This window comes from Lepidochelys olivacea (genome assembly GCF_965140295.1).
Source record: "Lepidochelys olivacea isolate rLepOli2 genome assembly, chromosome: 22".
NCBI lineage: Eukaryota > Metazoa > Chordata > Testudines > Cheloniidae > Lepidochelys > Lepidochelys olivacea.
The window spans coordinates 14,264,498-14,291,290 of NC_140432.1; the positions used below are offsets into that span (position 1 = coordinate 14,264,498).

At 41.5% G+C, this 26,793-nt stretch overlaps 2 protein-coding genes across 4 annotated transcripts in view; both read right to left on the reverse strand.

Annotated features, from left to right (window-relative positions):
- The window catches only part of TECTA (tectorin alpha), a 60,432-nt gene extending 46,714 nt beyond the window's left edge, over window positions 1-13,718 (reverse strand). Inside the window, exons 1-4 of the mRNA XM_084611844.1 lie at window positions 13,705-13,718; window positions 10,247-10,380; window positions 8,178-8,465; window positions 932-1,069 (exon numbers count right to left, since the gene is read on the reverse strand). Coding sequence (XP_084467970.1) covers window positions 932-1,069; window positions 8,178-8,465; window positions 10,247-10,372 — 552 coding nt within the window. The 5' untranslated portion in view covers window positions 10,373-10,380; window positions 13,705-13,718. The remainder of the gene's footprint in view (window positions 1-931; window positions 1,070-8,177; window positions 8,466-10,246; window positions 10,381-13,704) is intronic.
- A 5,296-nt stretch (window positions 13,719-19,014) lies between these two features.
- Window positions 19,015-26,793, reverse strand: part of TBCEL (tubulin folding cofactor E like) — a 37,428-nt gene continuing 29,649 nt past the window's right edge. For all 3 annotated transcript variants that reach the window (XM_084611851.1, XM_084611849.1, XM_084611850.1), the window contains exon 9: window positions 19,015-24,602. In XM_084611851.1, the coding sequence (XP_084467977.1) occupies window positions 24,284-24,602 (319 nt within the window). In that variant the 3' untranslated portion in view covers window positions 19,015-24,283. The remainder of the gene's footprint in view (window positions 24,603-26,793) is intronic.

Here is a 26,793-nt window from a genome sequence, read left to right on the forward strand (position 1 = left end):
GATTATCTTGTGTTCACCTCCCCTCTCAACTGTGATCACATAAGATCCCAGTGGCAGCTACAGCAACTCTGTACATAGAAAAGTCACACTGGGAAACTAATTGGAACTGATTCATATTTTTTTAACCTAAACTTTTTTTTATTATTACCGTATTTTAAATACAAAAAAGGCTATTTGGCCAAAAGGTTCGTTCGTGGTTGTTTTATTTGTCTGCTTGTTTTTGACACAAAAATGGAAAATTATTTTTTGTTTTGTTTTTTCAAAAACAAACATTTTCGGTAAAAATCCTGTTGTTTTCAATTTTCAGAAACAAAACAAACTTACTTTTTCTTTTTGATTTTAAATGCAAAGCCAAACAATTTTTGGAAGGAAGGAAGGAAGGAAAGAAAATGGAAAGGAAAAGGGCATGCGAGTAGATGGATGGAGATGAATGGATGAGAGGTTTTTTTAATTAAAAAAAAAAAGTTTCTTTTCAGCCAGCTCTTCATTTCACGTATTTTTAGCTACCTTTACAATGTTAGGTGTTTAACTTTTATCAAAAGGAGTAAAACACACAGTTTCCTTCTGCTCTTCATTTCATATCCCTTCTCTTTCCCCTTCAGTCTGGGAAGAAGAAAGAAAACCAGCACCACGTGACCAGCCAGGTCTCCTCCATTCACCAGCAAGTGCCCTGTGAACCAAATGATCTACAGACCCCGGACGGATCATCTCTGGGGAGTGAACCTGAGCTTTCTGGGTCTAAAAGCATGAACCTCGTGTGTTTAAGCTACACAACCTGGTCTAGCCACTAGAAGACAAAAGCCATGCTGTGTTAAGGCGGGTCACGACTTCACTAGATCATATTTCTCTGCTGACACTGTCAGAACAAGGACAGGTTGGAGGTTAGAGCATAAACAAAGATGATTGTGAAGATGCACAGCAGGAGCCTTACCTGGGCCATCACTCCACCTAGTCCAGTTAAAGGATCTCCCCCACTTGCTGTTCCAGTGGTCCACAGGATTTCTTCATAATTAAACATTGCAAATGTGGACACCCCATCTGAAATCAGGAGAGCTTGAAAGGTGTTCACCTGTTTAAAACAGAGACAGGCAAATTCACAAAGTGAGATTGCCCCTCCCGCATCTTTTGCGCCATTTTTCTGCGCTGCCTTCTTCTGCATCAATCCCATACGAAATGCAATAGGGAAGATTAATAATTAAACAGCAAAAGTTAAGCATGGTGTAGGATGCTATCCAACAGCTGATTCAATCCCCCTTAACTGCATCCATAGCTTTCCAGAGCATGATTCCATCTGGGACACCATGGGAGACAGATTAAATCCGTGATCTATTTTAGCACCGATAGATGGCAGCATGAGAACAAGCACTGAGAAAGCAATCAGCTGGGCTTGGATTGCTACAACCTGTTATCTTAGCATTCTTCTATCTCAGCTTTATTCATCACAATGTTATCTTACTGGGTTACTTTCCCCATTTGGATGCTATAATAATATTAACAATGGCTTCTATAACAGTCAAAGTGTATTGTACCCAAGGAAATCTTGCTTTCTCAAGCTGCAGGAATCCCAGACCAATCTGCAAAAATTTATTGACAACTTTCACATTGTTTTTAAACAATTCTTCGTTTTTTAACTATAAATGCTTCAGATAAATTCATTCAGCAACAAGCCAGCACCCCATACTAGGAGGTACGTTGTCATCTTCTAAAGAGGACATAAAATGAGCTCTTGACCATAGAATCCCAGAGCATTGTCCATAAAGCCCTATCCTACCTGGGTCCACATGAGCTAATCGTGCAACTGGATTTCCAGGGATGCAACATCTGCCCCTAAGAGCCCACTGGCAAATTCCACCTGAAGTAATTCAACTTTACCCATCTAAATTCCACCTGCATTTCCAATTGGATATGGTATCCTTCACTTCCTGTCCTAAACCATTCTACTTTGGTAACTCTATGCTGATTAACAGTCATGCTTTCCTCCCAAGAGTTGGCTGCATTTCAGTGGTGAGTGAAATTGACCATGTATGTTCCCTCACTTATTTTACAGGGATTCTGTGTGTCTAATTAACCAAGGTCTGGAAAAGTGATTTGAGATCTTTGCATGAAAAGTGGCTAAAGTATTGCACCATATCATCATGTAACGTTAAAAAGTCCAGATGACTCATGAAAACATACTGAGTCATCCAGAACCAGAGCCTCAACCGATGTGAGCTGATAGAGGTCCACTGAAATCTAGGTAGCTATGCCAGTTTACACAAGCAGAGGATCTGGCTCACTGTAAAAGGGAGCATGTCAAAGTGATATTGGTTTTGTAGAGACTTCTGATAGTCAATTCATGCCATTTTTATTTTTTGTTTAAAGTGAATCCATTGTTTAGACCATCATTTTAAAAAGAAGCCAGAGGCCCACATTCATTCTGGTTTATTATTAATTATTGTTATTATTATTTGTGTAGTAGTAGCTTCCAGCAGCCCCAGTAATAGACCAGGACCCCACCATGCTAGGCACTGTACAAGGAGAGAACCCAAAGGTGGTTTCTGCCCCAAAGAGTTTAAAGTCTAATTATAAGACAAGAGGCAACAGATGGTTGCAGACAGGCCGATGGAGGAGTACAAGGAAACAGTGAGACAGCACTGGTCAGCACGATAGGCTGTGGGATCAGAACACCAGTGGCCTAACCACTGTCATGAGTTTCATAGGCATCACAACAACGGAGAGTTTGAAGAAGGATAACGAGGCAGCTTTGCAGATGTGAATGGAGAGCTCCTCCCAGCCGGGAAGGGCAGAATGGGCGACTGCATGAAAATTTAACAAGTGTATGATGGAGGCTGGCACCATTGGCCAATCGGCGGTGGGAGTCGACACTTTGATAGTGAATAAGAGATGACAGGTAGGCAGGGGATACGCCTGGAATGGCGCTGAAGACGAAGACAAGCACTTTGTGTTTCATGTGATGGAGAAGGTCAAGCTACTGTCTTTAATGGCATTAGATCAGGGATAAAGCATGCCCAATAAATCTGAAAACCCACTCCAGAGTGGGAAAGAAACCCTTTTCTAACTTCAACTGACATTTTTACTGATTTTTTTTTTTATATATACTGACAGTCAATTTTTTTTAACCCAGCCAGTATATTTCCTGGTCTTTGCCAACTCAATTTCCAACACTGCAAGGTATGAAACTTAAAAGGCATAAAATCTATAGCCTGCAGTGCCTGTAGGAATGCAGAACATGATGGGGGAAAAAAATCTTCCTCTCAGGATGTGATTTTCCATTAAGTGCAGCCAGCTCCATAAAAGTGATATTCACCCCAGTGAGTCGTGAGGAGGCATGATCCAAAGCCCACTGAAGTCAATGAAAAGATCCCATTGACATCAGAGGACACTAGATCAGGACCTTAAGGTGTAGGTCTGCCTTAAAAGGGTTTACATAAAAATAGCACCTTTTTACCCAACCAGTTTACTCCCACTGGGTCCAATTGTGCCTCCAGGGAAATCAGTGTTAACGTTCCAGTTGATGTCAATGATTTGTGGGAGGTCATTGTCGTGCTCTACTGGCGTACTGTGTCTTCTTGTGGGTGTCACCCTTTAAGACAGACGTAGACAAATTGGAGGGAATCCAAAGGAGCGCAACAAAAACAATCAAAGCTTTAGAAAACCTGACTTATGAGGAAAGGTTAAGAAAGATGGGCCTGTTCAGTCTTGAGAAAAGAAGACTGGGGGGGGAGGGTTGATAGTCTTCAAATATCACAAGGGCTGCTATGAAGGGGGATCAATTTTTCTCCATGCCTACTGGAAGTAGGGCAACACGTAATCGGCATAATCTGCAGCAAGGGAGATTTATGTTAGATAGTAGGAAAAAAATTCTACCTATAAGGATAGTTAAGCACTGGATCAGGTTCCCTAGGGAGGTTGTGGAATCCCCATCATTTTAAGAACAGGTTAGACAAATACTTGTCGGGGTGTTCTAGGTTTACTTGGTCCTGCCGGGGGGTTGAACTAGCTGACCCCTCGAGGTCTGTTCAAGCTCTACATTTCCGTGATTCAGGCTTGGCTCCCTGTGAGAATTCAGAGCCAGATCTGCTGGCTTTAGAAACAAAAATGAAGCTCCGACCTTGACAGCTGATCAGAGAGGGTGAAGGGTGCACCTGTGTGGCGCTCCACTCACGTCAATGGGGTTCTGAGGGCTGCAGGAGTCCACCCCTGCAAAGCCAGCAGAGCTAAGAGAGCGTGAGCTGGGCCCCATTCATTTCATACATTCTACACAGATGACGAGGGCTGCTCCTGTGGCCTGTGACTCAAAAGATCTGGATCCAATTCCCAGCTGTGTCGCAGACTCCCTATGTGACCTTCAGCAAATCGCTGCAGAACTTCCCGCTTCTGGCAAGTGGGGATTAACAATCCTTCCTTTCTCCCACCCCTTGTCTGTCCTGTCTATATAGATTATAAACTCTGATGCAGAGGCTGGCTCTTACTAGTGGTATGTACAGCGCCTAGCACATGGGGCCCTGATTTTGGCTGAGGCCTCCAGGCACTGCCATGCTATGACTAAAATAATCAAACTAAAGTTCTAGTCAGTTAAACCTGTGCAAACCCACTGAAGATGAGGGCACACAGACGTCGCTGAGGTCCAGTGTGGCCAGAAGAACCCTTATCATCGGAAATGATGTACCCAGACAGAAAGTTCCCCATTTGAATCTCAGGACTGAAGTTTGCAGCACTAACTGGCAGGAGAAACCTCTTGTCAGTTGAGGATATTTGATCCAGAATCACAACAAACATGAAATTCCAGATAAAGTTGGGTGAAAAACTGGTTTTTCGATTCACTGGCAATCCTGAAAATCCCCTCCAGCCGCCCCCCCCCCGCCCCCAATTTTTTATTTCAGTTCAATCTGAAACCACGATTTTTCAAAATTTTTCATGAATCAAAAAATGGGGGCGGGGGGGAGGAAGGAATCATTTTTGGCTTGAACAAAACAGTTGCATTGAAAGGGAACAAAAATGTTTTGACTGCAATATTTTCAAACTTTTTTTTTTTTTAACAAAATGGAACAAAATTTCGAAATAAAACATCATTCGGAACCAAAATCAAAAGGTTTCATTTAGAAAATGTTGAAAGGAAACAATTCAATTGTGGGGTGGAGGTGGGGGGCAGAAGACAGGAGTTGACCAAAATAATTCGGCAAAATGAACACAAATTCTCAAAGCATTTCAGTGCCTCCCAATCTGCATTTTTGGCCGAAAAAGTTTTCAGCTGAAAATTTTGGCCCGTCTCTAATCCCTGATGCCATTTTTACTGAGTCACTCTTCAAACCAGGCATTAAGAAGGTTTTGCACAGGTTTTCTGCATTGGGGTGAATTTCACCTTCAAAAGTTGCATATTCTATTTTACAGGTAAATCAAACGCATTCTCTGATATTGTACAGGAAGGATGCTATATACCAAAATAAATTGCACTGTGTGCAATTTTCCCAGCAGTACAGGGATCTCAGTACTGCTTCTGGCTCAAAACACTTTGGAACTGTGTGTCAATGAGATTGGAAAAATGCATTAAATTTCAAACAACCCTAACAAATGGAAAGGAACAGGGTTCTTTGTCATAGCTGACTTCTTAAGAGATCAGACTCTTTTTGTTCATGGAATTAAAGAGCAGCTAATCCAGCCAAATCACTGGCAGGGTTTTATGACCAATTATGATACATCTTTTACTGCACTGATTGTCATTGTGATAATGCTGCCAATAATCATAGAATATCAGGGTTGGAAGGGACCTCAGGAGGTCATCTAGTCCAACCCCCTGCTCAAAGCAGGACCAATCCCCAATTTTTTGCCCCAGATCCCTAAATGGCCCCCTGAAGGATTGAACTCACAACCCTGGGTTTAGCACGCCAACGCTCAAACCACCGAGCTATCCCCTACCCCCGCCCCCACCATCTTTTTGATTTCCTACATTTATTTGGGATTTCAAAGCAGCTGTTCGATTCGTTCTCCTGAAACGTCCTGACTGCTCGCTCTGATTAACATGGCATAGAAATAAATCCAGCCACAGCCACAATAAAAACCCATAAGTCCTTTGTGGCCCCAAAAAGGTCCCCATTTTCTGTCCCCAGTCACAGGTTTTTAAGAGAGCAGATTTCAGCCAAAGATTAATTTATTGTGGCTTCCTGGATATGACAGTTTTCTTAAGCAGCAGCTTCACTTCTGGAGCCCGTTAGGGAGAAGAGAACTTGCTTTGCCAAATTTTGGCCTTGGACGTTTGATTCTAGCTGAAAAATTATTTGGCTCACTTTTAACTCAGGGTGGACGTGGGTGGGGGAGAAGCCGGGTGGGGGAGAGATTACAGAATCCAGTGAGGGGAAAAATAAGATGGACAATGGCAGTGAGTGGGAGAAAAAATTAGAATGAAAAGCTCAAGTCTCCCATCCTTCCTGCCCTCACAAGCCATTTGTTTCTTTCACCCCCCGTTGTACTTTGTCTTTTACTTACCCTAGAGGATCCACGTTGCTAGGTGCTGTATAGTCATTGAGTAAAATTACCAAAGAATTTACAACCCTATAGCTTGATCCTGCAATGCTCTCCATGCACACAGACTTTTCCTCCTACTCAGAGCCCCAGTGAAGTCAAAGGGGGCCCACCCATGCAGATCACATCTCGGAAGCAGGATATAAACCTGTAAATTCTTTGGGGCAGGGCCTATACTAAATGCCTGTACAGTGCCTGCCACTACGGGGACACTACTGTAATAAAAACATCTGTAGGCTCACCTGACACAAACATTCACATTCAAGATACTGTGCAGGGCTCTTGTTTGTGCCAGGGCAGCTGTTGGGAGGTGGATCTATACAGAACACAGGACTGAATACTACTGTTATGTTCATGGCGCACACACACAAAGATAAAAACATATATACTGTGCCTAGAAGGTTGCAGGGTAATGCTATTTTATTTCTTAGACTCCAGAACCCTAACACAAAACAACCCAAAACCAGCAAGAGACAAAGCAGGCTGCTCCCTTATACAAGGAACCACAATTCACCCCACCTTGTTCTAAGCCATCTGTCTGCTGACTGACTCTGATCGCAGGCTTCCCTACAGAGCTCCCTAGCCTGAAAGCAGTTCAGGAAAACACTTACAAATGAAAGTGACAGCCAACAATTCCAATGCAGTTTTCAAATACCCCACACCTACAACTAGAAAAACTTGTCTTGAAATTGGAAAAACTAAAGGACAGGGGATTAGAGGCAACCTCTGAGAGTTTCACAGCCCCCCAAAGGGAACAAATGTATCCTGTCCCTATTTAAAGAAAAAGCCCTGAATCAGTGTTCAATTAATAAATATTTGGCCCTTCTTTATAAAGTGTGCAGAATCCAACCTCTGAAGCGCCTTGCAAAGCAGTTAAGTATGATTTCCATTTTACAGATGGGGAAACTGAGGTACAGAGAAGCTGAAGGGACTTGATCAAGGCCACACAGCAAGGCATGGATAAGAAAATAGACTCCACTCTCATATCTAATCAGTATGTAATAATAATAATTAGCTGTTACTGTAATATGAATAAAGTCCTCAAAAGAGACTGGAGCCCCACTGAGCTAGCTGCTGTACAAACACATGCTAAGAGACCATTAATCTTTCCTTTGATGAGTTCACAACATAACTGGACAAGACAGACTAAGGGTGGGAGAAAGGAAGGATTATTATCCTAATTTTACCAGTGGGGACCTGAGGGCCAGAGAGATTAAGCGACTTGCCCAAGGTCACCCAGGAAGTCAGTGGCAGAGCTGGGAATTGAACCCAGGTCTCTTGAGTCCTACTTCATCCATCTGCCCATTAACTCAGGCCATGTCTACAAGAGGAGTGCTTTACCAGTGTAGGAATGCCTGTTTACCACCTCAGCATAGCATGCCTGGTGTGGACAGGTTTTATTATCAGTATAGTGAAACCACTCCCGCCAAGAGAAAGAAGCTGTGCTGGTAGACGTTATACAGCATAACTGCACCTCCACTAGGGGTTTCTGATGGCACTGCTCTGTCGGTCAGGATCACACCCCTTCAAACTCCAGACCGACATCACTACGCTAAGGTCTATAGCGTGTAGACCTGACAGCCGCTATTCCTGCTTCAGAAAACAACACCTTTCTAATATTATCACGCAAGCGAAGAGATTGAAACGTTTGCCCTTACAGGGGTCGTGCTGCTGCCTCCGTAGAAGGTGACCTCTTCCCAGGTGACGACAAAGAGCCAGATGGCTGAGAAAGAGGGCAAGTTTTTGAAGTACTTCCTGATGTCTTTGGAGACTTTCTTCAGCAGGGCGGGGTCCATGGTCTCCCTGTAGTAGATTTCTCCTCGGATTCCATTGTGAACGTCTGCCCAAAATGGAGCAATAAAGGCCCGGCCATCTGCAAGGGGGAAAGGCTCTGGGGTGAACTGGCTGACTTGCACATTGAAAGAAATCACGCCATTGTTGTTGACCTAGAAAAAGAGAACGGTTTGATTTAAGCCAACCAAAGCCTTGGCTGCAAGCGGAGAACTGTCATCTTAAAATTATACCTGTGCTGATGGCGATTTTGGTGAAGGCTGGTTTATGCAATTATGTGATGGAAATAGGCCTATCCATCTAGGTACTTATAGGTCTCTCATTGCTCAAGCGAGCAAGGCCTGCGCTATGGAAGATCTTAAGCTGGGGCTAGGAAGACAGAGATCAGGAACTGCAGAGGGTACAACCCCACATAGATCAAACTCTGAAGGTTATTTAGCCGCAACAGTTCTTTGAGATGAGCCTCTCTGGATCCACATCATAGGAGAATTATTTACCAAGGAGATTTTGTGCCCAACGTAACTGGCCCCAGGTCACTGGGTGCATTCAGGTAAATCAAATCCTGAGCAAGCAGTGCTGCTGAGTCCTCGGTACTGGACTCATTTGACCCAAACACTTCCAGGGAGCTCAATATCTGTTATGTTAAGCACAAACCCGTCAGTGCCAGGTCTTCAGCACTACACTGGGGACACTGGTGTCAGAGAACCACAGAATCATAGAATATCAGGGTTGGAAGGGACCTCAGGAGGTCATCTAGTCCCACCCCCTGCTCAAAGCAGGACCAATCCCCAACTAAATCATCCCAGCCAGGGCTTTGTCAAGCCGGGCCTTAAAAACCTCTAAGGAAGGAGATTCCACCACCTCCCTTGATAACCCATTCCAGTGCTTCACCCCCTCCTAGTGAAATAGTGTTGCCTAATATCCAACCTAGACCTCTCCCACAGCAACTTGAGACCATTGCTCCTTGTTCTGTCATCTGCCACCACTGAGCACAGCCGAGCTCCATCCTCTTTGGAACCCCCCTTCAGGTAGTGGAAGGCTGCTATCCAATCCCCCCTCGCTCTTCTCTTCTGCAGACTAAATAACCCCAGTTCCCTCAGCCTCTCCTCGTAAGTCATGTGACCCCAGCCCACATGCTGGACACCAGACAGTGGCAGCAAGTGGTTCTACTACAAGTGGGAATTGGCAAAGGCCACCTGAAATAAAAACTGAGATTATTATCCCGAGCCTCCAGGAAATGACTGTATTGTGCACGTGCTATGCATATATCACTGACGCAGGGAGAGCATGGGTCTTTATCCCCCTTGGAATGGCTGGTGCACCAAGGTCTCACGTTCAAATCCCGCTGTTGTGCCAGACAGGGTTGGCCTGGGCTGGGCTCAGCCCAATACCTGAATGGAAAATCCCTGAATTTGAGATCGGGATCAAATTTTGCTGACTCGGTCCCATCTTGAACACACTTTTGATGCAGCGAGATTAACCCTTTCTTAGCGCAGCCTGGCAGGTATCCTTCTCCCATGCCTGGCTTCCTGTGATGCCAATGGGAAGCAGCAGGACCAGCCCAGAACTTTCTCAGGCACCCACCAGAGGGTGGAAGGAATCCTTTCCCCCCCGCAGCTCTGTATGTTCTTGTTTCTTGTCATGCATCTGGAATAACGCTCATGACATCAAGGCCTTAGCTTTGGCATTTAATCACCTGCAAAGGTAATTTATTGCCTTTTATACTCCTTTCCCGTGAACATTATCCCATTAAATACACCTTTGACTTTTTTAATCATAAAACCTATCAGTTCATGAAATCTAAGAACTTGTCAGGTAGGTACTAATAAATCTTCCATGTCTTGAACACTGGGAGAGTGTGCTTCAAATGCAGCTACTAATGAGGGGGAAACGAGTAAAAAAGCAGCGTCTGCCACAGAGTTGCTCCTCCACTTACATAAATGCTCCTGTATGGGATTCCAAAGAAGATGAACGGGATGGACAGCTTAATCTCAGAGGAGCTTCCATCATCCACTTTGGGGGTTTTCGTATCATTTTGCCAGAACGGATACAAAATCTCCATGGACTGAGCTGGAAGAGGACAGTATAGTTATTATAATGATATAAGGACTGGTCCTGTTCCCACTGACTGCAATGGTACAGGATCAGACCCATAGCATCACACCTCCTGATGCTCTTTACATACTTTGTACTTCAGCCACTACTGAAATGCAGCCACCTCTGGGGTGGAGAATGGCAGCTGGTTAATGACATGCCCCAGTACTATGCAAGAGTTTAGAACAGGGGGTGAAAAAGAATAGTCTCTACAACTGCAGCTGCAGGAGGGATTTTGTATTGGTGGAACGTCGCTACCCAAACTGGAATTTGGCCAGGCATAAGATTTGATGTCACTTCCCTTGTATAAAAAGCTACAGGATCCTTCATGACCCCTAAACGGTCAAGGCCTCTGTTTTACATCGTATTTAGCATCTTCAGCAGGACAGTGTCTCCTAACACAATAGCTGGGGCATTAGTTCAGTGCTATCTCAGAGGGAAGAACAATAAGGAAGAGGGTCCAGTGGTTAGGATGCTAGCCTGCGACTCGGGAGACCAAGGGTTAATTCTCTGCTTCTCCCCAGACTTCCTTTGTGATCTTGGACAAGTTATTTAGCCTCTCTAGGCCTCAGTTTCTCACGTGTAAGATGGGGTTAACAGCACCACCCTGCCTCACAGGGTTGTGTAGGGAAAAATACATGAAAGATTGTGAGGAGCTTTGATATCACAGTAATGGGGGCCAGATACATACCTAAGATAGATGGATAATGACATCTGCTGAATTGACAGGTTTCAGAGTAACAGCCGTGTTAGTCTGTATTCGCAAAAAGAAAAGGAGTACTTGTGGCACCTTAGAGACTAACCAATTTATTTGAGCATGAGCTTTCGTGAGCTACAGCTCACTTCATCGGATGCACATCCGATGAAGTGAGCTGTAGCTCACGAAAGCTCATGCTCAAATAAATTGGTTAGTCTCTAAGGTGCCACAAGTACTCCTTTTCCATCTGCTGAATTAACACTCCTTCCTGTAGCACTCTGCCTTTTTCTTTGAGCTCTTCCATTCACATAGCAACCGGGCCTGGCCTTGCTTAGCTTATGAGAGGATACTAGGGGAAAGCCTGAGATGCTATTGCTAGGACAGTTTAATCAAAAATTTCCCACTGAAATCAGGTTTTCCATTAAATTAAACATTGCACAGAAAGTAGCTTCTTTTCCCCCTACATCTTTTGACGGAAAAAATTAAAAAACAGTTTTTAGCCAAAGATTGTTTTGTTGAAAAAGTTGAAATTTTCCACTGAAAATTTTGACAAAAACTAAGCATGCTCAGTGAATTTTTCCACAGGGAACAAACCCCATTTCCCACCTGCTCTAATTGCTAGGTCTACAATTGCGGATTATGCCTCTATAGAAAGAGCTATGCAGCCAATCCTGTGCCACTCGCAGACATCTGTTATAACAGAATTCTCCATTTATTTAGCCCTATGAGGTGATCTACCACAGAGGGAACACACATTTCCTTAGCTAGAAAAGAAATGGACTGTCCTCATTATATTCAATCAGTGCTGACCCAAAGAGCTAGACTCAAAACAATTTCATCTCTGTTTAAGTTGATTCAGGACATTCTTTTATCTTCTAGGTCCTAACCTGCAATTTCAGAGGCTGCTAGCTGACGGGTGATTGCTCTGAGCCTGGGTTTTAAAGATGCAGTGGGTTTTCTTCCCATTCCGTGCAAGTATAAGCTGTTCGATTATTGTACCTTTTAAGATGTCCTTCGCTAGAATCTGGTTTATAATAGGGACAACGGGAAGCCGACCCTTTTATGAAGGTTCTAACTGATACAGCTTTCTAGCTCAAAAGAAAAATACCTGTACTGAAAGTCTAAAAAGGGCTTTTTTTAAAAGTGTGTGTGTGTATATATATTAATTTTCATGCTGGAGAGAGTTTAAGTGGTGTGTGACAGAGTCCTGAATGTATGACTACACTTATATACATATTTTGTAAGGGCTATCGCAAATATCCTGTTGCCAGGTAGTAAAATAAGTCATTTCACAGCTGTAATGTATCCAGCAGGCTATTACATCTGAGGTCACAGCTATAAATTATAGATTTTTTTTTAAAAAAGGGTGATACTCAGCACAACCTTTTAAGCAATCACTTTTTAAGCACTAGCATTGGAGTCTAACTCTGCACGTATAGCCTCTCCTATCCAAGTATCCCAACAGGCTTGGCTAGCAAAGGAATCTAGCCTTAATGCCCTGAGCTTCAGGCAGATTATTATCCTCATTTTGCAGGTGGGGAAACTGAAGCACAGTGGTTAAATTATTTGCCCGTAGCCACACAAAGGAAACAGCAGGCATCAGTACCAAGATCTCAAGCCACATAGACCTAAACCTTAACCCCAAGACCAGGATATCTCCCCCAAAGAAATTAAATCAGTCGTGTAATGTGAATATGCTGAGTTAGCATGACAAAAAAACAAAAACAAACCCATCTACCCAAGACTGGCCTCAGTCCACTGTTCTTGACCCTCTTGAAATCAAATTTAAATTAAAAAAAAGAAAGCAACAAGAAATCTTCTGGAGATTTTCCTGTGCCTTTTACAAAACTACACAAGGAAAAAACAAAAACAAAACATGGATGGAAGTTTTGTAGAGTGAATGATCTTAATAAATGTTTCCTCAAAGCTGTATAAACCACAGGGAATATCAATGAGGATACACCTAAGACTTGGAGTTTGGATGACTCCACAAACCAAGTCAGAGCTCTAACAAAAGTAAATTAGCACACAGTTGTGTGGTAGCTTGACTTCTCCGCAGACTCTTTCTACCCACCTGCCTTTCATTCTGCATAAGTTTGTCTGGCAGGTGAACTGTCCAAACTCTAGAAATGTTTTAAAGTCCTGCTTTCATGACAATTGTGATATCATCCCATACTCCTGAATTCTGCATGAAGAGCTCAGAAATGTGCGGAGACTCTTTAGTCTGTTGATTATTTTGACTTCATATTTGAAACCGAAAGGGCAAGATGTAATTTGGCCTAGCTCCATCAATTTCAGTGGAACTATGACAATTTATATGAGTTGAGGATCTGTCCCTCGCTGTGAATAAATGTCAGCGATGCAAAATGATCATGTATATTTACCAGGCAAGGCACAAAAATCTACTTGTTTGCCCCTCGGTATTAGGACTTAAAAATAAATTACCCTGCTACTGTACTTGCTCTCAGACAAGTATCTGAGTAGAATTTTGCAAGGCTTTCTATGCACATGAAGTTTGCGTGTAGCAAATTTCTGAGGCAAGCGCTTTCCTATTGTAAATGTAGAGTATCAGTATCCGAGGACCAAAAGTCAGAAATACTAACCTTGCTGCCGTACAATCATGAACACAAAGGCCACCCAGGTTCTAATGAGTGACGGATAATTCATCCTAAAAGGGGGGGGAAAAAAAAGTAACTAATCATCAATCCAAAACCAGATCTGCTAAGCAAATCTCAGGCTAATGGCTAATAGTGCCTTGAAATTGTGAGATTGCTCCAGGGATGCAGAAAATTGGGAAATGTAGGTCCTTACCCATGATCTAGCCCAAAAATGACAAGCTAGATAGCTAGTATAATGAAATCACTGATGATAAAACAACCTGCCCTCCAGGTATTCTCAGGGTATATGTACAGCATGATTTCAGGAATCAGAAATGAACCAGTATGTTGGAATTAATGAATAGCACCCAGCTCCCAGTGTGTCTTCAATCCCCCTATTAATCCAACACAATTCTTTGCTGATCTGCTTCATGTGAGGATATTACTGCAGGCTTTAAGATGAATAGCTTTTCATTGTAAGAAAATGAGAGCGAATTATAAACCGTAGTGTGTTTATATAGTTAGAAGACTTCAAATGTTGGTTTAACTAATCCTTTGTACTGGGTGGTAATACAATGATCACTTAACATTCTTGACAGGTGTGAAGGAAGCACAAATATTTACACAGCTTGACAACTTCCTTGCTATACAGAAATCAACTATATATAGAAGGGGGTGGAAATGCATCTGGGTAAATTAAAGAGAAATTTTGTGTGGTATTTTAATTTCTTTTATGCTTACTATAATTTGTTATATATTATTAATCAAAGAGGAAGTAGGACTACAGTAGCTGCTTTGATTTAATTACTTTATCATTTCTATTCATTAAACAGAGGGAAAGGTTTTTTATATACCATTTATATAAAACTACAGTGTATACACAATACACACAGTGAGTGAATGAAATATGTATGATCAGATTCAAGTATAAATTAGAGTGATCTATTTATACAGAGACAGAATAGTCACACTTCTATATTAAATATATATCTATTCACGCATTATATTACATCTATGACTGTACTCCAACGTTATAGACATTACATCTCTATATAACAAAATACCTCTATAGATCTATTTATATAATGGAGTACACATATATAGCTATATCTATTTCTATCTATATAGATATAGATAGATAGATGTAACATATATATATATAGCTAGATACATTGTCTGTATAGCTACATATTACTTACACTTGAATCCAATTATAATGATGTTTGAAGTAGTGAAACACCATATATAATCAAGTCGAATGACAGTTCCACACTTCTCCAATGCTTCTCAATGTGTCATTGCAATTAGATTGAAAAAATAAATCTTGTTTACAGCAAAGTTGTTCTGGAGTGAGAAAAATTAATTTAACTATGAAAGGGTTCCGCTGTATTCCTTACTGTAGAAAAGAAGCAAGTATCATGCTAGAATTTTATATAGATCTTAAATCTAAGTCACTGTGGATTCATTAATTGAGAACACACACAATGACTAGTGGAGAATATGAATGTATTACATTAAAACCTAGAAGATGTACCTCTGGGGAAGCATGACAGAAAATAAAAGAAACAATGCTTAATTTAGTACATCCCCTAAAAAAAAGAAAGCAATTTTTTTTAAAAGTATGAAAAAAATACCAACCTGTTTTGCAGAGAAGGGAAGAAATTAAGTCCGAAATTTTAAATTGAATCTTGGTAAACCGGGGGGAAATCTTATGTCAATGAAGAATACATTTCAGTGCTCTTTTACCAATTATTGCTGATGTCTGAAATGATGTCTCAATCTCTTTTGCTCTTTCAATTGAAAATTCAGTTTTTCTCTGTGTTGTTTTAGGGCCAGAATAGTGTTGAGTTGCAATCAAAACTTTTTGCTCTATTAATTAATGGTAAATTAATCTACAGCTCAGATTCTGGGCTGTAAAAGTGGAGAGGTTTCTTTCTGGCAGAAAAAAACCCTAATCCTTCAGGTAGAGTTAGATGGAAATGTCAGTAAGTTGGCGCTAGATTTGTGGCTGTTCTGATCAGAATCGCTTTTCACTTGGGAAGGAAAAAAACAACCCACAAAAGAAACAAGCCCCTTCCTCCTTTGTGCAAGTGGAAAAAAAGCTTCTATATAGTGTTACAGAATTAGCATTAAACAGCATAGGGATTAAAGCACTAAACAAAGTCAGAGCCCTTGAAATGTCCATGAAGATAATTTTCTATCAAAGTCTTGTTTGAATTTTCATAAACCAATTTAGTTCAGCTTTGGCCGAGAGGAAAATAAAAGCTATTTAAAGAAAAGTTCTTTCCAAATCTTCTTCAGAAGATTTTATTTTTACTCCTGATCCTACCACCCCTAGGAGGGAGTGGGATTGTCCTGGTTTTAAAATCTAAGGATTTTGGCAAAGATTAGTTAATATTTACATTGCAGCAGCATCTGGAAGCCAAGTATTTCAACACTTCATTGTGCTAGGTGCATTATGTGCACCATAAGTGAAGGTCTCTGGCCCAAACTGCTTATAGTCAAAGACCCTGATCCATGTCCCCGGTTGAAATCAATAGGACAAAAGGTAGTAAAAAAATTCAGCACATGTGTAGGTGTAGTGCAGGATTGGGGCCAATAAATCAAACAAGCGGGCTGAGTAGGAGGAATAAAAGGGGAATTTTTTTTTTTTTTTTTAAAGGAAGATTTAGGTTTCAGTTCCACAAATACATCCCCATGCACTTAATTTCATGCATGTGCGTAGCCCCATTGATTTTAGTAGGGCTACTGGTGTGTAAAGCCAAACACGGGAGGAAACATTTGCTGGATCAGGGCCTTAAAGTACGTTACCGACACAAACCTCCTACTTGTAAACCTGATTCCCAGTCTATTGAAGGGAAGAAAGCCCTCAAGGGGGAATCTAGGGCTAGATTCTTCTAATACTACCAGCCATTCAGTGCCTTTGGAGTCATTCCAAAGGCAAAAACAAAACAAGCCTCTCTCTCTCTCTTCAGAAGGCTCTTCACAGATTACCTGCAAAGGGAAAATAAACAGGGCTTGTACTCCTGTGTGCTGCTTTATGATGAATACCGAAAATCCGAATGTATCCTTTTCTCCTCTGATTGTTTTATGTTTAAAATTCAGCTTCTGTCTGACTCAGGAAGTTCTATGATGACTAGAGCTGCTTTGATTTTACAGCTTGCCTGACAATTTGGAGTGAACTTTCTATCTTCCAGATTTTGTTTTTTCTTTTGGGTCAGGGCCTACCATTTTGTTCTGCATTGTACCGTGCTGAGCACATTATGGCTAACCAAATAAGTAACAATATTTTACTTTCCCCACTGAGGCTCAAGACAAGCAAATCATTCAAAAGAGGTGGGCTAGAATTTCCAGAGGCTAGTCCTAAAGCAAGTGAGCGAAGGTCAAAATAACCACATAGATGGGAACCGGGTCAAATAATTTCCCCAAGTAAGGATTTGAACGAAGTCCAAAAAAGGTTTTCTGAAGCTGATGTTGGAGTCCGGTGGAAAGAGGATTTTTCCAGATAGTAATTTCCTCCAGGGAAGGTATCACCTGTCTCCCCATTATACCTCCCTTTATTGCTTACTGCAGGACTGCTGGCCTGGCCCAGCCCTGCTACCTTACAATTGCCGCCTGCACCTGTAGCCATTCCTCTACTGAGAGCTTTAACTCTCTCTGTGCTGCAGGAGAGGTTCCTGACTCAATTTCAAATCTGGTTGACAATTAAACCTAGACTTAGATCCAGGACGCACAGAAATTAAAGAACAAAAAAGACCCAGCAGATGGGTTTCCTTCAACTTTGCCAGTGCAGGATTGCTCCCTCCCCACTGTGAGAGTGTGCCATCTATTTTAATTGTAAATGGCATGCAATGGGGCTCCGGGAGACTACTCTGCAGGAGATAGATCTCTCTGTCAGGGAACATTTGCTACTATTCAGATTAAATTTTCCTTTTAATTTCATCTCATTATCCCATTTATCTCTATCACTCCCTTTGAATGGTTATAGACACTTCAGGTTGCTGTATGGCGGTTTCTTCCCAAAGGTTGGTGTGTACCTAAAGATATGTCTGCACTGCAATCACGGGCTGTGATTGTCATATAGACATTCCGGAGCTAGCTTTAACCTATCTAGCTCTGGAAATGCAGCAGTGAAGTTATGGCAGAGTGGGCTTCAGCACGGGATAGCTACCTGAGTGATTACCCAGGTGGGCTTATATAGCAGCACTAAAGTCCATGCTGCTACGACTTCATTGCTCTGGTACCCACAGTAGCTCGCTTAATGCTAGTTCTGGTACATCTACTTGAGCTGCAATCACACCGCATGATTGCAGTATAGACATACCCTCAATCTGGCTGCCAATGCTAGAGAGGACAATTTACTAATTTTGGTACCAGACATAAGAATTTAGTCACATGCTCTATACAAGAGAGAAAGACAAAGACAATGAGAGTAATTTTCCCTCACTTCTAGAGAAGGCATGTTAAACCATAGAATTATCTGGATTATGCGATTTAATATGCTCAGATTCTTCAATACAGGTGAGATACAGCGTGCTGCATGTTGACCACAATACACAAAGGGGACTTGGGTGATGCATGGGAAATGGGGGTGATTAAACCTTAACCTCTAGGTTGCTTGTGGACACCTAGGGCTAGGTCAGCCTTGTTCTAAAGTTGTTAGCTGATCGTTGGTAGCACGTGTAGTAATAATATTTAGCTCTTTTATGCTATTTTCATCCGCAGATCTCAAAGCCCTTAAAAAGATGGTTTACTCCAATTTTATAGATGGGGAAGCTAAGGCACAGAAGGGCAAAGTGACTTGCCCAAGGCCATTGAGCAAACCAGAGGAGGAGACACGAATCAAACCCCAAGTCTCCTGAGTCCCAATCCAGTGCTCTATCGCCTAGCCCCGCCCCCCCCACTGCTTCCCAGTGAGTAAAATGAGTTGGGGGGTCTCAGCTCAGTCTCTAAAAGACAAGCATCCAATTTAGAAGAAAAAACCCGCACAACCTGTATAATGGTATGAGCCGTCTCATTCTACACGAGAAGTTCTTGTCGGACGTAGCACGGGAGGAAGTTGCTTTGTGTCTGAAACAATGGAACAATTCAAGGTCAGCAGGCAAACCAATATGTCCTTGAGAACGGCTGTTAACAGCCAAAACATTAGATGTGCTGTTTATCTGTCCGAACACCGTTTAGCCCACGTGAATCTCCGGGTGTTGCATTACATGTTAAAGAAACACTATGGGATTAAGTCTTTCTTCACCTCCATGCAAACAGCGTGATGTTCCAAACCAAGTCAGAAGCCAAAGAAACAATTTTATACTTTTAAAATCAATTTCACGTTCCATTTTTATTTCAAGTATTAGCTCCAAGCTATTTACAAATAGCCAAAAAATATGAAATCCAATAACCTGACCTTAATTTTAGTGCTTCTGTCTTTGCGGATAAAACTCATTTAACTTGAATGGCAGTGTGGTGAGTGGGTTGAGGAAGGGGCTGATGCATGGGCTTTATTCCCACTTGTGCCACAACTGTAACACCCTAAGGCAATTTTGTTCAGCGGAGAAATAAGTACAGAAGCTTTGAGACTTTATAAAGCACAGTAAGAATCCTCAATAGAAAATGCTCTATTAGGCCATTGCTATAGTACCTATTGCTGTGATATTCACGATTGTATTAAAGGTATTATCACTAGAGTTTACGTTAACCTAGGTATATGGGACTAGGCTTTATATTGAAGTAGTAAATTATTTTGCATAGGTGCTTGGAGCTTGGTGGATGCAGGGAGGAAAAAGGGATGAAGAGATAAGAGCTTAAGGGTAGATTTTCCAAAGCACTTAGCCTTGGTCCAACTCTGCTCTCACTCAAGTCTATGGGAGCGTTACCATTGACTTTAATGGGAGCAGAATTAGGTCAACACTAAAAGCTTTTCAAAATCCAACTCTAAAGCTGTGGGCTCCTGCTGACTTTATACCTGTGCTTAAGATAATGGCATGGGAACATTGAGCACTGACAATTCAAAATCACTTTCAACCCGTCTCAACAATAGGAATCTTTCAGGAGCAAGACAATGTGCATTAGCTTTTGGAGACACAAGCTGCCTTAACAGATATTTATTGCACCAAGGAACTGATATTCTAACTATCCCAAAGGCAGAGGGGAAAGTATGCATGGGGTAGGGGGTACAGGAGAAGTTTTGCTATAAGAAACAAATGAGAAAGTTGTCAAGAAACCCCCTGGACACTTTTTTTGTGTGCGCAAAAGTTCAAATAAGTTTATTGAAATGATCAAACCAATTACCTAATCGATATGCGTTCCTCAGCAAACTCTGCCATTGAACCAAAAGGAGATTTTTGGAACAGGAAGCACATTCCCCCTGACTCCAGTACCCAGGAGAGAAACCAGAAAACAGAAGAAAAGGGAGACTTGGAGCATACTTTTTCTTGCTAAAGATTACACAGTTTTACAAATAGTGCTAAGAATAGACCTTCACGTTTAAATTATATTCAAAAAAGGAAAAACAAAAGAATTTCCAGTAACTTCAGTAGACAAATCAGTGAGGCAGAAGGTTGAGAAATGGCTGCCTACCTTCTCCATGTAATGGAGAGGGAGTTTGCTTGAACGTCTACAAAAAAAACCAACAGCCAAATTATGATGGCGCATGTACTGAGAATACACACCACAGCTTCTGGGATGCTTTGCATTTTCAGATCTGTACATGGACAAAACCAAAAGCATGTCATTTACAAGCACAAATGGCAACTGATGGAGGAACAATTTTGTACTTGGAATCTTTAGGGTCCAATCTACTGCGAACAAAGAAACGGGTCACACTGTAGAGCAAAGACTATGGGTATGTCTATACTACATACGTTGACGGAAGGGGTTTTTCCATCAATGTAATTAAGCCACCTGAGAGGCGGTGTTAGGTTGACAGAAGAACTTGTCTGTTGACCTAGCTGCATCTACACTGCTGGTTAGGCAGAAAGGCACTCAGGGTGGGAAATTGTTCACAGCCCTGAGCAATGTAGCTAGGTCAATCTAATTTTTAAGTGTAGACCAGCCTATGATTACGTTTGTTAGTGGTTTCCCAAGATCATGCTGTATATTGGGCCTAACTGTCCACCCAGGGTACATACTTAACTCCCATGAGGGTTAATAGCAGTTTCTAACACACACATGGATGCATCCTTTGTTACAACTGTACATCCCATACATTTGCTGTTTTAAGCAATCTAGCTGTACCATCTGGTCACATCGTGGATATTCAAGACACACACAAATCAGAAAGCAAAATGTCACAGTATCTAACCTCATTATACAAAGCTGTGTAATGTTCTGATTTGTAATTCCCACCTAGTTCCCTGTAAACTAGGTAGTTAGAAAATCCACTCTATGTAAAGGCTTATGTGCATGAAGTAACATCAATAACAAAACAATAGCTGGCAAAAGTAGCACTTGGTTAAAGGACGCAGGAGGGGTTTTTTGTGTGTTTTTTTTTTTTAAATAAAAACATAACTGGACCATTTATTGAACTGGCAATGTCTACAAATACAGAGCATTTCGGCATTCTGCACCATTAGGCATCAACTAGAATTAGGTGAAAATTTCTGCAATTTTATTCCCTTACAATTTTAGGTTTCCAAAATTCTATGAAATTGCTCAGAAGCAACCTCATTTTAAATAGGAATATTGTGCAAAAATAGGACCCAATTTCCAATGGGCAATACAACTGGAAGATGATCAAATTTTGAGCATTTTGAATTTTGTGCGATTCCCGCCCCTGCATTCAAGGGCTGAGCATCTGGATGTGTAAAACATTCCCTTTTTTGGAGTGGCCTTTTTTCTTACTCAGCTGAAGTCTACTGAAATTTTTCTACAAAATGCATAGTCTGCTGCCTGGACAGACTGTGAATGGTTCTATAACACTGGCTAGAGACAGCCTGTTCCCGAGAGTGGTGAAATTGCAGTGTCTGTGCGGTGGCTTTTGCAAACCTGGGCGGATCATTGATCTGGTTTATATGATAGTGCTAAATCTCATACCTGTGAAGAAGGCGTTATCCTTGTTCACGAAAAACCCTTGTTTTTCTATTCAGTTTTCCCATTCCTACCAGGTCCATCGTAAAAATAACATTTAACTGTTGTTCAGAGACAACATGGCGAGAGCACCAATTTTGTTTCTGGATATAATCAAAACTTTTCACAGGCAAAGAAACTTACAAGCACATACTTGGCCTTTTGTAAGATCCCATCGAATGTTTTAATTGACTTTATTTCCTTCTCTAAAACCAAGATATTTAATTGTGCTAAAACAGTTGGTCAATAATTACAGTGTCTCGTTAATACCAGTTACAATGCCATAAATATACCCAAGATAGGTGATTACCGTTCTATAGAATTAGATCAGATATTCCTTTGTATCTGCATCAGTCACATAACCTGCACAAGCTTATGACTGATGGGCAACATACTCATACAGTAAGTCAACAGGAGAAATAAGCTTCTAATATTAAACAACCATATCTTCATAAAACTTTGTTTTATAATAAAATATCTTATTAAACACAACTTCTTCTATGTGTATGTATGTATATATCATACATGTGTTGGCTTGGCGTTCCATTGCAGGGCAGCAAATGGATTTACTGCCCAAATGGGCAGAAAATACATCCTCAGTTATGCTATAGCTTATAAAGCACATTCTGCAACAAGAGTCCTTAAAAGTAAAACTTTATATTACACTGTCACCATTTCATGGTTCTTTATTCTTATTGGATCAAGTCAGGTCATGTGGATTCCATGTTAAACATGCAAGCCTTGGTCTGTTTTATATTGCTCATCTTGATGTTCCCAGGAGATCAACTCTTACAGCAGAAGACCAGGCACAAATAATTAACTTATCTTGAAACCTCTTATTTCTACGTTTACTCTAGATGTGGAACCAGTCTCAGCTGAATAGTTCCTGGACACTGAATCTGAAGCGTATGAGATTATATCCCTCCCTGGACAATCCAGGTAAAATATGAAGAGAATACACAACTCCAAGAATATAAAGGAGTTCAGTAACTCAGACAAAAGCGTCATGAGAAAGAAAGTGCATGGGGAGGGAGAGGATGTTAAAGAGCTAAGGTCAGAAGTTCATACGTAACTAGAGCCCTGACTTCACTGCTTGAAAAACATTTTTTAAAAATGTAGTTGCTTAAAAGTCAGTGTAAAGTCTTCAACTTGTCAAGGTGACAGAGGAATAAAGGAGGGCCCTGTAAAGGGAGACAGCTGTGTGATTTACAAGAGATACATAAAAGGGCTGAGGATTTCACGGCAGGATCATAAGAAAGAGACCCAGCTCTAAAGGAAAAAAGTGCCTATTTAAAATCAGCACACTATGCCCATGGAGAGTTTGGTGGAGGCCACGAGGGAGTGAATCTGGATCGTGAACGTCCGCTTTACAATCAGTGAGAGTGGTTTCTCATCTACTCACCTTCTACAAACGGATTTAAGTAAAACTGATACCGATCTTAAACAGGAGGTCCACATTAAATTGGTAGGTGGAAAAGTGCTAGATTAGGATAAATTCCTGGAGTAAGAGTAAGAAATAGGACTCTATACTAAGGAATAGGACTCTGTCAGGAGAATGATTTTAGTCTTTCTACTCTCAACACAAACTGTCCAAAGGGTAAGTGTTTGTTAGTGGATCTTGCAGGCAATAGGGAAAGGACATTCAAAGCAACTCCATTATGCTGTTCAGCATACTGTTGTGCTGTTAATTTGGATTCCCAGTTGACACAAAACCCATCCAAGAACAGCCAGAGTTTTCTGCACATTAGCATATAAACATATTTGGCTAAAATACTGTTAATTCCAACCTTCGGTAACATCAGACGTGCCATTCAACTACACACAATGCCAGAGGTCTAGTGAAGTTGAACAGTTTGCAAGAGATCAGAGTAGAAGTGACTACTCTAGATAGTGAGTTTTGGGAGGAAAATATATATATTTTTTTATTTGTACATTTTCTCTCTCCCATTTTATTTACTCTTGCAAACCAAGTGTAGTTTAGGATGCTCTGAATACCTGAGTTCTAACTCAAGCTGAATACTGCTTAAAATCCTTTCACTAACCTCCACAACAACAAAAATGTAAAGAAATCACTTTGCTGGATAAACAGCAATTCAGCTATTTATAACCAGAGTCAAATAACTGGGTGGACAAATGCTGAGTCCAATCTTTAATGTAACAGAAGTACTGACCAAATTCTGCACTGAGCTCTGACTCCCTTACTGATGGACCATAATACCCCTCTTAGCTTGAAGAGCTGACCATTCATGCTAAATTCACGAGTATACCGGAAGAGTAACAAGAACATCAAGGTATCAGACATCCTGAAACACACACACACACACACGCTGAAGTCAGTTATCTCCTCTTAAGTTCATTCACATCGGATGGTGGCATGTCTCTCGCAGATTTGGGCATACTACCTGGGCTAAGAAGTCAACTGGTATAAAAACAAAACCTCAACCCATCAACCAACCTAAAAACCCTGCAAAAAGTCTTTAACTCGTGTGTGTGTGTTTGTGTGAATGCACAAAGCCAGAAGAGGTTATTTAGATTTGGGCTCCACAAAAAATTTGTCTCCATCCTGAATGCCATAAGAATGTAATGCCCGTGAGTTGTATTTCATCTCCTCGGGACCAAAGGGAACTTCGTGGTCAAAGTAGTAGAGCAACATGTTGCTTGTTGACAAATGCACTACCGTTTTTAATTGTTTCTTGAATTCTGCCACCGTCTGATCTAGACGGATGGATATTTCCTCCACCTTATCTTTGAAGTGAACTTCAACCTTCGCGCTGCTCCGGGGCCGAAGATCCACTACTGCTAAGGGTTCCAGCTTTCCGTATTTTGTGACTAGCTCATGATACCTAGAAAATAAAAAAATAGAAAGCTACGTCACACCTGCTCATACAATTGTCACACTGCTCACAAATTACTTGTGCTCTGTAACTATAATACTGACACCTTCCACCTGCAGATCTCCAAGGGGTCTCTGCAGATAAGTTGCAAGGCTCAATGAATTCCTGTGAGTTAAGCATTGTAACCATTTTAGAGATTGGTAAACTGAGGCTCAGAGGGGTTGAAGGATTTGTCCAAGACACAGAGTGATTCAGCAAAAGCCAAAAACAAAACCCAGGCATCCTAACAACAAGTCACCCTGCCCCTCTTTTTAAGAACTAGACCACATGGCATTCACCAGTCAATCTGCAATCAAGTTAAGAGCCAATCAATTAACTTGAGGTGAAATCTCTAATGAAGACCATCCCCTGTTGCGTGAAGAACACTGTTTAAGACTGTAATAATTCAGAAGTAATACAGAGCCCTCCTCATACACTGACACTATGCAGGAACAGCAAAAAATGCACCAAATATCTGGTTTCACATTTGCCACTAAATCTTGGAGATTTAAGGGAGGTGCTCATTATAACTCACTAACTACATGGGGCAATATTCATTCCAGATGAAAATTAAATGGCCTTCCACAAAGGATGAATCTAGACCGTGATGTTTGTACTCTATCATTTTCCATACAATGCTTGGGAAGAAGTACACGTTTTGATACGAATTGCCATACTAGGAAAGAGCCATCTACTATAGTAACCTTGTCTCAGACTATGGCCAAAGCTGCAAAGGAGCAAAGACATCAGACTGAATGGAAGGCAGAATATAGTGTTTTAGAAGAAGGCATTATCAGCAACTCAAGATGTGTATGGAACACCTGTGTACTGCTCTGAAAATACTCATTTAATCAGTTAAGGAAACTGAGAAAAGTTATTCAATAACTGGAAATTCAAACCACCTATCTTGACTTTGGGAGAATATTGTTCTAACCATAGCTTACGTCTCTTGCCCAAATATGTAACAAAAAAAGTATCAGAACTAAATAATACTAAATAATAATAGTACAAAGCATTTTGGTCAAAATTTTAAAAAACGAGTGAGTTTTGGTGCCTCAATTTTAAGGTACTTCAGACACTTTAAAGGAACCTGATTTTCAGGAAGCGCTGCACACCCATCAGAAGGCCACTTTGATCTGATACGACATTAGACTTTCTCTGAATCCAGCAAGCTGCAGCATGGATCACTGAACTTTCCCTGGCTGGAGGAGGGTGCGGAGAGAAGTACTGGCTTGGTGGCCATGTGGGTTTGATGGAGTTGTGAAAACAATGAAAGGCTTATCCGCATGAGGAAACTGACCAGTAGAACTACAACAATCTAATTATACCCCTGTTGCTATGCTGGGATAATTCCCCAGGGAGACACTCTATTCCAGAATAAAAGTGAATAATTATACCAGAATAAGGTAGCTTTTATTTCAGGATTACATCCACCAAGAATTATACTGCTACAGTTCTGCCGGCCAATTTCCCCGTGTAAATGAGCTTTAAGAATTGTCTTGAAAAGGTCCAGGCACAGAGAGATGTTCCCTGGAAGAGGCAAGTCTCTCCTCTACTGCCCGCCGCAGCTGGTATCTCTTCCATCAGGAAAGAAAGGTAGCACTTCTACTGACGGGCTGGGAAAGTGGCAAAAAGTCAACACAAAGTACAAGGTAATTGAAATGACAAAGCTAGAGAGCTGCAGACAGGAGGTAACATTTCAGAGCCTCTCCACAGTGGGCTGCACAGAAAGCTCTTTTTGTTTCCCATCTGACTCAGGGCTTAATGTAATCAGTGCTGTGTCACTGCCCCACTCAGGGGATGATGGAGCCTGGCAATATGGGAGCCCCCAGGGACTCATGTTAAAGGTAGGAATGTTCCTTCACAACAGCAGGCCCTCTGTCTGCACAGAGCGTGAGGTAATGGCCACAGCGCGCTAGGATTTCCCTATCATCTCAGGCGAAACAAGCCTTCAGTAGGGAGGAGTGCCCAAATACAGGCCACTGTCCTGTTCTCACAATAAACAGGGAGATACAATCAGGCCTATTTAGAAAACCATTAGTTCTGAGAGGAGGAAACATATTCCTCATATTTTACAAACAAATAATTAAATTAGCATTAATCACCTTGACACCAGGAATGAGGATTTCCCCAGTACATTTCCTCATGCCTCCGGCAGGAG